Source organism: Salminus brasiliensis, chromosome 9 (genome assembly GCF_030463535.1).
Source record: "Salminus brasiliensis chromosome 9, fSalBra1.hap2, whole genome shotgun sequence".
Lineage (NCBI taxonomy): Eukaryota > Metazoa > Chordata > Actinopteri > Characiformes > Bryconidae > Salminus > Salminus brasiliensis.
Genome location: NC_132886.1, coordinates 36,095,655 through 36,111,633, shown reverse-complemented (window position 1 = coordinate 36,111,633; position 15,979 = coordinate 36,095,655). Strand labels below are relative to the sequence as shown.

At 43.7% G+C, this 15,979-nt stretch overlaps 1 protein-coding gene across 1 annotated transcript in view; it reads right to left on the bottom strand.

The window, feature by feature from the left end:
• Window positions 1-15,979, bottom strand: part of rem2 (RAS (RAD and GEM)-like GTP binding 2) — a 52,571-nt gene that overhangs the window by 6,560 nt on the left and 30,032 nt on the right. The window contains exon 4 of the mRNA XM_072688293.1: window positions 8,039-8,216. Within this exon, the coding sequence (XP_072544394.1) occupies window positions 8,039-8,216 (178 nt within the window). The remainder of the gene's footprint in view (window positions 1-8,038; window positions 8,217-15,979) is intronic.

The following is a 15,979-nucleotide window of genomic DNA, read 5'->3' as shown; positions in this document are numbered from 1 at the left end:
AGCACTTGACACTGGATTGATCAACACTACAGTGCAATGGGAAGGTCCAATAAGCTCAGTGCAGATCTGAGAAGGATGACTGTAGATTTACACAAGCTTTTGGAGCCATCTTCCGAAATGTTCTAAACAACTGCAGTAATTGCAAGTTACTCTGAGTCGTGGCACAAACGGTCACCCTAGGTTGAGAGGAAATTGGTTTGGATGGCCAGAAAACCCAAAAATCACAGAGGCACAGGCCTGCCATGAACTAAAAGCTGCTTAAGTCAGGCTAGTTTTTTTGCCATCAGTGGCCAGAGTCTGATAGAGCACAATTGGTCTTGCTCTTTGCATGTGATTAGATGGTGCTCTCTCCCCTTATCACTCCTAAGTTAATTAGCAGTACTAAATTGGGAGAAAAAACAAACCAGCAAACAAGCAAAAAATCCATGGGCTTCTTTAAGCAGTTGCCCAGCGCTCTGAAGAATAACTGATGCTCACAAAACAGGAGAAGGCTTTAAGAAGATAGCAATGTTTTTCAAGTTGCCATTTCCTCAGTTTGTAAGTTGTCAAGCTGAGGTCTCGAAGCACTGCTTGTAGGAAAGACAGAAAGGCAAATCAAAACCTCCATTTGACAGGAAATGAGTGGTGGTGCACTGCACAAATATGACCTGTATTGAAGATTTTCCAAAAGAAAAGATCTTTCCCTGTGTCCTCGCCACAAAACCCTGTCCCGTGGACTGATGGAGTTCAAAGGTATGTTTGGAGAAAAGAGTGCAGAGTTTAATGAAAAGAACACCTCTCCAACTGTTAAGCTTTGGGCTTGTGCTGTAGCCAGTGACACGGAGAACATTTCACTGATAGATGGAAGATTGGATTCAATGACAAACTGTTAAATATAGGAAGCAAAATTCACACAATCTGTTTAAAAGGATGAAGCTGAAAAGAGGGTGGAGAATAATCCTAAACACATCACAAGACACCCCACAGTAAAGCAAATTGAAGGTTTTGCCTTGGCGAAAAATTGATGCCTCATTACCACAATCCATGAAAGCCATAAATGTTTGGGTTAATGTTCAATGCTAGTGAGCGGAGTGGCATGTCTTAAGTGCATTCACATGGAGGAACCTATGCATTTTTTCTGCCCTCGGGTTCATAAGCCCCTAGCTATCCCACTGCTGCCCTTGGGCCCTTTTCATTAACACTGCATCACTCCCGACCTATCTAAACAGCTGATTCTCTGGATCAGGTGTGTGTTAGAGCAGGCAAAACAATGCAATATGCAGCGCGGGGGTAACCCAAGAACCGGGATTTGGGAAACCCTGGACTATTACGCTATTATCACCTCAATTATCACAAACGCTTTGCACTCCTCAGACAGGGAGGCTTCACCGATTAGATGTGAAGCAATAAAACTTTGCTGATTTGATTTGAAAGCCTGACTGCATGAATGCCTGAGGAGGAGGCGAAAGAGAGAGAGATAGGGTAAGTGAGTGAGCGATTTGGTCGCATATTGAGTTTGACAATCCTCTTTTCCAGCTTAGCCTCGGACAGCCAACTAAATTGAATGGGCCTAAACGGAGCAGAGGAGAGGTGAGAAAGACGATGATGGAGCTGTGAATGGAGGAGGGAGGCAAGGGGGAGGCTTGGATGCGAATCAGTGCCTGATTCAGCGGGACGGCGAGTTACTACCCCCCCACCCCTCCCAACACCTCAGCTGTGTGATGACACAGCCGGAGAGAAAGAACAAGAGAGGATGAAGTGGGAGGGGGTTCACTTACTAGGGCAGAGAGAAAGAGAGAGAGAGAGAGAGAGAGAGAGGGAGAGATTGGCTGCATTTATCAACAGAGCACACCGATAGGGCAGAGTTATAAAATAGAACATTGCTCCACCATAAAAATGAAAGGAAGCTCCATCCCTGACTAGTGGAGATTTATTGTTGCATTGAACGATTCTGTCCCCGAGACTGAAGCTCATATACACCCAGTCATTTATTGATATTGAGAGGCCATGTGGCATGCTGAATAAAGATGAGCTCATTGTCTTAAATGGAAAATGTTGTCCAGACCAAAATGGCATTTAGTCGATTTACACAATTTCCCCCTAACTCCAAATGTGTCTAATCAGCCAGGACATGTTTGGTGTATGAGGTTAGCTTTTTCTGCCTTGCACTAAAAGTTTGAGATTCTTCTGGCCCCTAGTTAGCATCTGGATCAAGGTGACCTTGGAGCCAGTAAGTTGTTATGGATGCTACTCGATTTCGGACTTGAGCTGCAGTATTTTTAGATGGGTTTCCTAAATCAACACAGGGTTAAAGTAATACATACAGGATCAAACCTAGATTATTAGTTCCAATGCCAAGGTCTCTTAACTTCCTGTTAGTGATCATGATTGGCTACAGCTGGTAGTTTCTCTGTGTCCACATAAAAAGAGTTTGGTTGACAGCACTTGACACTGGACTGATCAACACTACAGTGCAATGGGAAAGTCCAAGAAGCTCAGTGCAGCTCTGAGAAGATTGACTGTAAATTTACACAAGCTTTTGGATCCATCTTTTGAAATGTTCTAAACCACTGCAGTAAGTGCAAGTTACTCTGAGGTGTGGCCACTTTGGTCTGGAGGCACAAACTGTCACCCTTGGCTAAGAGGAAATTGGTTTGGACGGCCAGGAACAACCCAAAAATCACAGAGGCACAGGCCTGCCATGAACTGAAAGCTGCTTACGTCAGGCTAGTTTTAAATCTCCATGGAGTGAGAGGCTGCCATACTAGTAAGAAGCTGCTGCTCCAAAATCAACACCTTTAAGGTGGACAAATGTTTGCTGCTGACGACATGAACGAAGAAAAGGACTTCTGGAGGAAGGTCAGATAAGATTGTTTGAAGGTAAAGGTGAGGCTTTAGACCCCAGAATTATTTAGCCTAACCTCAAACTATCAGATATGATTGAAATTTGGATACAGTTGGGCTTGATAAATTAGGTAAATATGTCCCTTCATAATTAGTATAAGGCACAGATAAGACATCTCAGTTAGTGGCCCATTTAATGAGGCCTGAAACCATTGTCTGCATCCCAAACTGCCTACTTTTATATCTATAGTATGTAAAGAATAATTCACCACCATTAGAAGCAAAGTATGAACTACTGAACTGTGTGTTTTAGGGGCTCCAGAGTGATGCAACTGTCCACAAGCTGGCCATATCATTGAAGGATTGGTGGATTGCATTGTTCCGATTGGATGTAGTGCTGTACCAGGTAGTATGTGGTCCAAAACGCTCCAGGGACCCTAGGGTTATACGTTTGATCTTCGCTCTGGGCACTGTCTGTGAGGAGTTTGGTGTCCTACCCAGGTCTGCATGGGTTTCCTCCTGGTATTCTGTTTTTCTCCCACCTCCCAAAAACATGTGGTAGGCCAATTGGCTATGCTAATTTGCCTCTGAGGCCCCTGATATGTGTGTAGACTAGCACCCCAAGGGGTATTCCTGCCTTGCCCCTAGTGATTCCAGGTAGACTCTGGACCCACTTCAAAACTGACCAGGAAGAAGCGGATAAGCAGCTGGATGTAGTGCCAATCATATCCATTTCATTCCCAGTACAGCATCACTTATCACCATTTTCCCGCCTCATCTAAGCATCAAAACTCATTTTTTTTCCTTCTGGTTTTTCCATCCAGGTTTGTAATGCATATTTTCAAAATTTGCATCAAATGGATGTTAACCCCCATACAGTGCTGGTGTGTGCTATTTCAGATTAGATTTGTTCCAGAATGGAATCAGTTTTCTTGTGCCCATGCTAAAATCTGATGCAGTATAGGGCCATGTATGCATATATCAGAAAGGACTGGACATATACAATCATGGGCAAAAATATTGGCAGAAAATGCACCACTTTTCACAGTTATCATTGTTAAAATGTATATGCTTCAAAATCAATGCCACACAGAACTCCACAAATGGACTAGATTGTTAATATTAATATTTGGTAGCTCACCCTTTGAAAACAATAACTGAAATCTGTCGCATTCTGTAGCTATGACTGAGTTTCTTACACCTCTCTAATGGAATTCTGGACCACTCTTCTTTTGCCAACTGCTCCGGGTCTCCGGGTTTTAAGGGTGCCTTCTCCCAACTGCTATTTTGAGATCTCTCCACAGGTGTTCTTTAGGATTTAACCTAAGCTCATTGCTGGCTACTTCGGAACTCCCGGTGCTTTGTCTTATAGCATTTCATGGCTCTTTATGAAGTTTGCTTTGAGTCGTTGTTCTGCTGGAAGACCCATGACCTCTGATGGAGTCCCAGCTGTCAGACACTGGGCCATACATTGCGCTCCACACTTCTTTGGAAGTCATTAGATTTCATAAGCCATCCATACAGTTAAGGCATCCAGTTCCAGAGGCAACAGGGTCAACAGTGGAGTCCTCCTGGGTCTTATACCACAGCGTCCCATTTCATTCTGATGGCGATTGACACTGCTGTACCTTGTGTCTCTACAGATCAGCTTAAGATTTGTTTGATTGAGGTATTTTAGACACCATTCGATCAATCCTTCAGTGTAATCCTCCATCAGTTATTCTCTTCCGTCCACGTCCAGGGAGGTTAGCTACAGTGCCATGGGCGAACAGTGGACAGAGGAACATTAGGATCTCTTGAGATTGTCAATATTTTCCCACAATTTTGGTTCTCAGATCCTCGGACAATTCTTTGCTCTTCTTTCCTTTCTCCATGCTCAGCAAGGTTCACAGACACAAAGACTTACTTGCCACATATACAAATTAAACAATCATCAACACTGGACATACAGCAGAATACATACAACATTGACTGCCCATTAATCTGGGAAGGGTTATAAGGCCATTTCTCGACAATTTGAAGTCTGTCATGCTACGATGAGAAAGACTATTCATAAGTGGAAAACATTAAAGACAGTCACCATGCTCTACAGGCCTTAGTTCATAACAGTACAATTAGAAAAAGGCTGAACAAGTATGGCCAGGAGAAAGCCTCTTCTTTCTAAAAAAAAAAAAAAAATATGGCAGCACCACGTTTGGCGAAACCCAAACACAGTACACCAACACAAACACCTCCACGAATACCAACTGTCAAGCACAATGATGGAAAGCTGATGATTTTGGGCTTGTTTTACAGCCACAGGACCTGAACACACTGCAGTCATTGTGTTGACCACAAACTCCTCTGTATACCAGAGTATTCTAGGGTCAAATGTGAGGGCCTCTATCTAGCACCTAAAGCTTGGCCGAAACCAGGTCATGCAACAGGACAATGATCCAAGCACACCAGCAGATCTCCAACAGAATGGCTGAAAAAGAAAAGAATCAAGCTGCTGCAATGGCCCAGCCCAATGCTTCCAAATGCTGTGGTGGGAGCTTAAGAGAGCAGTGAATAAACGGAAAGCCCACAAACTTTAATAAAGTGAAACATGGCTGAAATTCCTCCAGAACGATGTGAGAGGCTGATAAAGCCATACAGAGAACCACTACTTTAAGTTATTACTGCTGAAGGTTGTTTTTACAAGCTATTGATTCATGGGGTGTACCTGCATGGGGTTTTTACACAATGCTTTTCCACTCTGCCCTATTTTTTGTTAAATAAATAATGACACAATGGAATCTGTTGTGTTGTTCACCTGAGATTGCATTTGCCCTATTTTAAGACCTACTAAGACCCAGGTGTTCAGATACGTAAAACCATTGAAGTGGGTGTACTTTGTTTACCACATGGCTGTATATGAAATATATGGTTCATATACTCATGTCTCTTTTTAAAAAATGGTTGTTTATGGAACTACAAATGTATGACCTATGTTTTTATGAGTGCATTTTTGCCTGGCAGCAGTTTTTTACATTGTGAAAAAAAAATCCTAAATTTCTCCTGTAAAGTTGCTATTGTGATATAAGATTTTTATTATTAAATATGTGTTACAGTTTGTTACATGTGTTTATATATGTTGATATACAGCTAAAAGTTATGTCCCATATCAGATCAAAATTGATCTATGAAGTCTATATATTGCCATTTGTCAGACGCTCATATGGATAGTATTGGCTATATGCCATCTCTACTTTAAAGTATGGGTTTAAATGGTGTGCTGGGGCACCCCAGGGACTATTCTTCCAAGGAGGTCTGAAAGACAATAAATCTATTTGCTGTTGTGGATATAGGATGCATCTTGTGTCCCAGCCTTATCCAAAGCACTATCCATATCAAACAGCCTGATCTCATACATATACAGTAGGGTCTCGATAGGAGGAAGATGAGAGGAGACCACATTATAGTAAGAGAGAGAATGTGCTGAGGGCAGCAGTGGCTAGATGGCCCCCCTGGGCCCTCTTCCTTCTCTTACTGCATGCCACACCCACCTCCTGTGCGAGTCTAAGTCTAAGACTCTCCCGTTTTTGTTATTTTTAAACACACGCTGCAGCGTACCTTTGACACCCCACCCCCACCATCGACTGCAGACTTACTGTTATCAGTGGCGGTACACAAAAAGCTCCCACTCTGACTAAAAAAAAAAATCCTGAAACACCAGGGCTTATTTCTCCCTCTGTCTCTCACCCTTATCATAGTCCTGCAAACACACGGTGCACGAGTGTTAGCCACACCATACAGAGGAGAGAATAGACCTAGAGAGAGAGAGATGTGTGTGCGCTCCTATATAAATATGTGTGTGTGCTGTTGCTGGCAGTCGCGCAAGACAAACACTCTCGCGCACATTAAGATAGTAACACCAGTGCTCTGCGGGTGAAAGATAATCCACAGCAAACAGACAAATACCCCAAAGACAACAGAGGAAGAGGAGAGCAAACAGAGGGGATATGAGGCCTCAGGGGTTGGGTTTGGTGGAGTGGGGTGGGGGGAGATGAGAGGGAGAAGAACCGACCTGGAGGATCTCCAACTGTTTCAACAGTTCTCCAGACTGAACAGCCTGCTGGGTCTTATTAATGACAAGAGCACCTGAGTCCTGTGGGACTGCAATCAGAGCTTCTAATTACTCTCCGTTTGTCATCCCGCTGTGTTTACGGCGCGCTCCGACAGCCCTCGTAAATCGGGAACCTTGTGAATTATCGAATCTAGCACAAAGAAGCTGCATTCCGAGAGCAAGCAATCGCTAATCGTAAATGCTAATGGTTACCTCAGGCAGGTTCTACGTTACTTAAATTCATGAGTTGTGACCAAGGGTGCAAAAGCATCCTCAGTGGCCACCTGCAGCTCAAGTACTCCCTCTATAAACAGGGCAGCATTTGGGATTACCCAGGGAGGGGGATACCGTGAGTAGCACAGATGGCCATACGTGTACATTGTTTTACGTTAATTTAAAAAGGTTATTTGAGAAAGGTTCAGTGTGTTTACAGAGTCACCAACTAACTGACCACTGTGCACAATTACTGAATGTTAATGGGTCAGTCTGACACAAATGTGAAACTGCTGCACATCAGTAGGCCTCTAGCTGAGTTAACCTTTGTTTAGCTAAAAAGAGCTGGTAATGCTTTTGTTGGAGTAACTGTATCTTCTGTCCGAGAAGAAGGCTTTCTACTGGATTTTGGAGGAGCATTGCTGTGAGGATTTGATTGCAGGTCAGGATGTTGGCTGATCACCAGCTCACCTCATCATCCCCAACTCTACAACTCATCCCAAAAGTACTGGATGGAGCTCCACCATCCATCATTCCAGAGAACACAGTTCTTCCACTGCTCCACAGCTCAATTCTAGGGGGGCTTTCTACCCCTTTAGCCCATGCCTGGTATTAGGCAAGATGCCAAAAGGTTCATGTTTATCTGTTGTGGGTTTTGGTATCGGCCTGTTTTTCAGCCCTGTGTTTGCAATACTCCACTATAATGCAGTTTATTCCATTGTCGGGTACCTTTAGCCTTGTAGCTCCAGTGCGAAACTGACGAAGCTAACATCAGGTCTGATGGGCCACAACTGGACTAAGGGGACATGTGTACTCTTAACCACATTTAGCCATTCCCGGCTTCATTAAAAAGCCAGAGCAGATGCTGTTTAATTAGTAATGAGGCATGACGGCACTTCAGGTCATAGTCCTCACCTTCCGTGCTGATCTCTCGGGAGCGAACCAGGTCACTCTTGTTGCCCACGAGGATGATGGGAGTGTTTGGGATGCTCTCCCTCAGCAGCAGGCGCAGCTGAGCCACGCGGTGGAAACTACGTCTGTCTGTCAGCGAGAAGACCAGGATGCACACCTCGCACTGCAGAGTGGACAGGTCCTGTCAATCAGACACACAAGCATCGGGCAGGAATGGGTTAAACGTGGCTGATAACTATGTTTTGGGACAATAAACAACTGCGGTAAATAATATTATTGTCATTTTAAGAGTGTTTTAATGCCGCTAATATAAGTGTAGCATAAGGCAGTTACACCCTTTTAAAGAGCGACCAAGTTTGGATTTTGATAAATAAGAATATTCCGACATCAGAATATTGTAATGTAAAAATGTTTCAATATGGTGAATAAATAAATCATAAATAAAGAAATAAATAAAAACAAAGTCACGTTAATGGGCTTTGCTTAATACTTTTCCAGACTTTCTGGCTGGAATGATGCAGTTTTGGGTGGATAAAACAGCTATTAGCTCAGAGGAACACGCCTTCACCTGCCGCTGGAGGTGTAAAGGATCGCTCAGAAAGGATCCCGTTTTCCACCTCACGGATCAGAACAGAAAAGAATGAGCCAAACTCTGCTCTACACTCAAACACCAGATTGATGTCACTTCAGATGTGTGACCATGCTTGATGTATCACCATTGTCATATAAAGACAGACCAACAGCCTTCTGTGCTGTTAGTGGCTGTGTTCTGATACTCACTAAACTGAGTGATGAGTATCCGGGTAGTGGTCTTCGCTAAGTCATTACTCTGCTTTCCCAAGAGGCTCGTTAGTTTCACACATTTTACCGCAGCTTTGGCTGAGTTTGAGTCAGACACAAGCTACAAATGTCCGTGTATCGCTTGAATAGACGGAGTGAAAGTATACAGCAGCACTAAAACTGTAGTCCATGCTATAATGTGTTAGCTTTTGCAGTTTATTCGCAGTTCATTCGGAGTTCATTCGGAGTTCGCATGTGTGAGGCCGAACTGTGGAGGGTTTGCGATGTGTTACACCACTACCTAACGCAGTCCACTCTGTGTGTATGGAGGGTGCATTATGAATGGTCTTTGGATTTTTTTGGGCTTGCTTTACCTCTAAATTCGCTAAATTCGCAACTATCATGAGCTTGAGCATAACTTCACCGAACGGTAAGCTCCCACGTGTTTCGCTGCCTGAATTCCAGAATTGCAGCAATTCCGTGGTGGATGGTTTTGCATGCATTTCAGAGGGCCTCTTCCTAGCAAAGTAGGCAGTTCTTGGTCATGTTAATTGGTGAAAGACACTGTATTCTTTGTCAATAGTCAGAAGTCTGGTTCGAGAGACCACTGGAGCATGCTTTAGACACTGAACAGGCAACTGTTTTCAGGCACATTTCGTAGACTGGTTCATTTGGGTTTTGCTTGCTTTACCCATTTAATTCAGCTTAGCATGTCGCTTAATTCGCAACTTAAATCACTTGTCGCCAATTTGAGTTTTCGGAGCGTGACTTCACCAAACAGTGAGCTCCCACACGTTTCGCTGCCTGGATTCCAGAATTGCAGAAATCTATTTGCTTCTCTTTTCTTGAGCTTTTGGCAGTCTGTAAAAGGAGAGCTCTGAATTCCTGCTGAATCTGTTTGCACAGTCAATCGCACAACAGCTGTTTCGTGTTTTAGTGGCATTCAGCACCAACAATGCCACTCAATGGGCGTGGCTGCAGTGACTCTTGCCACCGGTTGACGCAATGTGCATACCCTCTTGTGGTCACTTGAGAGACTCAGGTGAGCAGAGGAGAATACAGAACAGCGAGTCTGGCTAAATTTAATGTCTCAGCTAAAACACACACACAAGTAAACATAACGGGCAATATCGAGGTCAGCAAAAATGATCGATAACGTAATTATCGTGACAGGCCTAGTTGAACAGCTGATGAAATACAAGGACAGTACATGCCGAAACATACAGCATGTTGATATTCAAACAAAATCCACATGCACTTGCTGGACTTCTCACTGCCCAATGGCTGCTATAACAGCTTCCCCTTGGTTTACTCCTTTTTAGTCAGGAGAGCATTAGTTTCTCGACCAACTTGTAAACAGGGTGTCTGATATCGATTGTGTGCTATGCTGCCCACAACCCATCAGGTTTCAATCCACTGCATACTGATTGACTACCTGCCCATACAAATCCATATAGATTTCTGTGCTGTGTTTATTAATTTGACTGGACACTTAATTGCAGTCAGCAATGGCGGAAAGCTGCTTGTGGAATAGAAATCATTTTGCATGTGTTTCAGAGGGCTTCTTCCTATCAAAGTAGGTGGTTCTTGGTCACCTTAATTGGTGAAAGACACTGTACTCTTTGTCAATAGCCAGAAGCCTGGTTGGCGAGACTACAAGTATATTCTTAGGCACGGATGTTGGGCAATAAGGCCTGGTTTGCAGCTTGCATTCCAACTCATTCCATAGATGTTGGATGGGGTTGAGGTCAGGCTATCAAGTTCGTCCACACACTTCCTTATGGACACTACGCTACACCATAGGCATGTGCTGTAATCATTAAGAATTCCTTCCACTGGACGCACTGAACCCAGAAACATTATCCCTCCTCTACCAAACTTTACTGTTGGTACTATGCATTCAGGCAAGAAGTGCTTTCCCGGTGTCCGCCAAACTCGAATGTCCATCAGACTGCTAGACTGTGAAGAGTAAATGATCACTGTAGAGAATGGGTTCCCATTGTTTCAGACTCCAGCAGCAGCACATTTTACAGCCCTTCAGCCGACACTTGGTATTGAGCATAGTGATCTTAGGCGTGTGTGGAGACGGGTTATGAAAACCCCAATCTACAAAGCTCCTGACGAACACGTCTTGTGCTGAGGTTGCACCCAGATCTCAGCTGTCTGAGCTGTAACTGCTTCAAGATGTTTCTACCTTACTTCCTGACAGCACTTACAGTGGACCAGGGCAGCTCTAGCATGGTGGTGTGCTACAGTAGATCAATATTACGCTGGAAGTTGCTGAACTTGTTACTACAGCCTAATATATTGCTCATGTTTGTCTGTAGAAATGCAAGCTGGCATGCTTGATTTCATGTATTGGTTAGTAATAGGTATGAATGGCTGGAATAGCCAAACTTTTGAGCAGGTAGCGTATATACAGGCAGAAAGCAGACCATTATCTTTATACTGCATGCACATTTCACAGCAAATCTACACAGATGTTAGGACTATTTTCCTTTTTTTTTTATAAAGTTACATCTTTTAAGCAAAATCCACTGTTATCAAAATAATAATAATAATAAAGATTAACAGGACTAAAAGAGATGACCTGAAATCTACTATGAGGGGGTTGTATTGATGGTCCCACAAGACTGAGCTCAGGTGTGTTCTGAGAGTGTTCCAGCATAGACATAGACACACACACACACACACACACACACACACACACACACACAGACAGATGTGTCACACTCAACAGCCCCCCTTTCACGAGTGTCACGTCAGGTCTCATCACGCTGCTTAGCTTTAGAGGTGCAAGTGCAACAGCCAAGGTAAAGTAGGACATGGCTGTTGTTACATTAACTCTATTCAGGTTCAACACAAGGCATACAGAATAGCAACAGTGGCTATCAAAGTGCTGAAGGTAGTTATTTGCAGTGTATCCTGTACCTTTGTAGTTGCAATAAATGTGAGCCTAAAATTGAACCCTGAGGAGCACCTCTGGTTATTTCCAAAGCCTGTGAGTTTAAAGCTCATGAAGTTCTTCATGCTAAAATGAGGCAGATGCTATGCAAACTCCCTCAAATTTCTCTCTCTATACAAGTTGCTGCACAGTTAACACAAGCTTATTTTGGTAGTAGCCACAGCCACAGTTCGATATACCACAGCAACAAGCATTAAGGTGAAGTAGGTAGTGACCATGACAGGGCTTTCCAGGCAGTGAGGTTCAGATGCCAAATGTTAGGCTTTACAGGGGGGGGGGTTGCTTTTGCTTTTATTTATTTATTTATTTATTTTCGATGCTGTCCTACATCCCCAGCCCCGAAGGTGAATTCCAGCCCTCTGGAGAGCTGCCTGAAAAATTCACATCCTGGCCAAGCCAATTGGATTGTGCCCCAAAGGGGGTGGTGGGGGGGAGGATTTGCAGCCCCGGATCCTCTTTGCTGGGGGAAGGGTGAGCTGGAGGGATGGAACTGAGAGAAAAGAGGCAGTTGAGACACCTGCCTCTAGGGCTGGACGGTACGGCAAAAAGACTGGATAGACGGCTTGTGATTTTGATGGTAATTTTTGCATGGGGAGTTTTGTTAGCCAGTTCAACTAAAATAGGAGACAACATTGTTCTTATTCAATTAAATTGATTATAATGGAAAACAATTGGACTGGTCATTGTAATCACAGTGTTGGACCAACTAAATGTTTCTTCCGCAAGTGCCGCCACTTCATTACTTCCTACAAGCTGTACGGTTTTATACTGGTTTGCTCAGCACTGGACCTTCCGACTCATCCACACACAATGTTCTGTCTGAATCAATCTCAACGTAAGAGGCTGGACTTGCACAATCAGACAGATCACATAAATTACTTTAAAAAAACAAAACAAAACAAAGGTGGTCCCCTGGGTCTATGAGAGGGTTGGGTAACTGGATATCTAGATATGTGTATATTCAGATAAATAAGGACCCCCCGCCCCAAATATGTGTATATTTACATGGGGCCTCTATGGGGCAGTGGTGGCTCAGCGGTTAGAGCTTTGGGCTATTGATGAAAGGGTTGTGGGTTCGATACCCAGGTTCGGCAAGCTTCCACTGTTGGGCCCCTGAGCAAGGCCCTTCACCTTCTCTGCCTTCCTGGTGCTGGGGTTGGCTGAGTGACAAATATGCGTCACACCTTTATATATATTTATAATATAATACATAAACAAATTACTGCATTCTGTTTACGCTGCTATATACATGGCCTGTCATATTTTTTTGACCAAAATGTGAATCATGTGAATGCCTGGCTTCATCCAACCACACACTGACAGCCTCATATTTAACCTGATGCAGATATTTGTTTCTATATTTAGGTTGGATAGCTCTTTAGCGACAGTTACAACCAGTCTCACCATCTGTTACAATTAACCCCGGCTGTAAAGTACGTTGTAACCATTGCACACACTTCACATACTGCTGAGCGACAGAGATGTCTTGATATAACTGTTTCCTTGAAATAGGCCGGCCCTTCCTGCCACTACTCCAAGGAGAGTTACGAGGGCAGAGGCGTGCGGACAGGACAAGATGCTTCCTCGTTTCAGGGACAGACAGTAATGTTTGTCGCACTTCAGGGTAGACGGGGGATGAGCGCTCGATAGTATGCGGCATGACAGAGGGCTCTCTTGGGCTTTCCTGACAAACTTAAAAGGTCTTTTCATCAGGGGAGGGGCGGGGGAGCGTACAGTAGCTTCCGCCTAACCGCAAAGGGGCTCTACAGTGCTTACTGCAGCGCAGGCCATCTGTCAGTGTCCGCCCGCTCATGCATTCACACACACACACACACACACACACACACACACACACACACCACACTACACCAGCATAGTCATATCTTGCAATAGTCATAACTAGAAACATGCAGTAATGTCTTTTAAAGATTCACATCTCTATCTCTCTCTCTCTCACACACACACACACACACACACACACACACACACCACACTACACCAGCATAGTCATATCTTGCAATAGTCATAACTAGAAACATGCAGTAATGTCTTTTAAAGATTCACATCTCTATCTCTATCTCTATCTCTCTCTCTCTCACACACACACACACACACACTCTTGACCTAACCCTTTATCTAATCTACATTTTGCTATCAATATTTAAGCAACCTCAATAATATAGAATGTGATGTCAATAAACCTTCCTGCACCCCCTTGATAATCACCATCATCAGCCATTTTTTGCACAGTTTCTTTAATGCTGTCTTGAAAGTCATTGGACAAACTAACATACACTCTATGCCCTTTGCTGACACAGATGTGCAGATGCACAGCTTGCCTAATCCCTGTAGAGAAAAAAGTAGTGCCAAAAGAATAGGACTCTCTGAAGCAGATAAACATGAAGCTATTGGCACCTCGTCTAATGCCAGACGCAGGCTAGAGGGGTATGAGGTCCCCCAGCATTGAGCCGTGGAGCAGTGGAACTCTGTTCTCTGGAATGATGGTGGTGGAGCTCCATCCAGCACTTTTTGGGATGAGTTGGGGATGATGAGGTAGGGTGGTGATCAGCCAACATCCTGATCTCTCTAAAGCTCTTGTCGCTGAATGCAATCAAATCCTCACAGCAATGCTCCTAGAAGAAATCTGGAAGAAAGCCCTCCCTGGACAGTAGAGACAGTTACTCCAACAAAAGCAGCACAAACTCTATTTTATTACCCTTGATTTCAGAAAAAACATAAACATTTATCTGGCAGGTGTCCCAATACTTTTGACCATATATTGTAGCTTTAAATTTAGGGATTCATTTTAATGCTTGAATTCAAATCCTTTGCACTCGATGACTGCCTGCAGTCTGAAACCCATGGACTTCACCAAATGCTGGCTTCCCTACGTTGAGATGCTTTGCCAGGCCTTTACTGGAGCCGTCCTCAGTTGCTGCTTGTCTGCCATCCAAGTAGTTTTACAGCAGTTGACTGAATCTGGGCAGAGAGTCGAACTCTATACACTTCAGAATTCATCCAGCTACTTCTATCAGCAGTTACATCATCAATAAACACCAGTGACCAAGTTTCACTGGCAGCAATACATGCCTAAGTCAAAACCGTGCTAAGTCAAAGTGCCTCCACCATGTTTGACAGGTGTGTTATGCTTTGAATCGTGAACCCTTTTTGCATTTTTTCTTTCTTGTCTTTGATTTTAGACTTTAACAGTGATACGCCTACCTCCTTGATAGTGTTCTTGACTTGACTAGATGTTGTTTATCTTCTTTCAGTTATTACGTTAAGCTATCCTACTAACTTATGCTTTATACCATAAGTCTCATTTTTCTCCAGTAGTTGTAATTGCAGACGGATCTCAGCCACTTTTACAAGAGACAAATCGTGAAGGCTAGATGACCGGGTCACACCATTAGGCAAGGCAAAACATCAGGCAGGATTTGTGCCCGATGTCCTCAGTATTCAGTGGTCAGTACCTACCAAAAGAGCTCCAAAGAAAGACAGCCGGTGTCAAAGAAGCCCAAGGCTCACTGATGCAGTCCATAGAGGCCTCGTTTACAACTTACAGAACTTAAAGGATCTGCTGCTAATGTCGTGGTGGGATAACTTGAGAGGTCATGTGGAGTCCATGCCCCGTCAGAGCTGTTTTGGTGGCAGGAGGGGGACCTATGCAATATAAGGTAGGTGATTTTAATGTTATGACTGAATGGCGTTTAGCCTGTGTGTGGGAGACACTGCAATACATAAAATACAGAGCTACACATTTACACCAATCCAGCAAATGGACTGGACGTTTCGCAGACACATTTAAACTCTAATCTAATCTAAAAGCCCACACACAACCACACACTTACATCCATCCAGCAAATGTCTTCATACACATACTCTTGAATCTAATAATACACACATTCTTACCACTCATAGCCACACAATAATCCAGCAAATGCATTTTACTGACGTCCTCCAAGCTTCCAGCTAACAGGCAAGGCAAAGCCTTTTTTCTTTGTGTATAGAGTTTATTAGATTAGAGTAAAAGCTAAAATAAATTATTGATGATTCTCAAACCAGACGTTCGCGATTTTTACTCCAACCCAATTAGCAACACATGGAGATGTGAACCATCTGAAGGTCCCTCAGGACTACTGTTGTGAACCACTAATATAAGAAACTCTATGACATATTACCCTTATACATGTGATGCT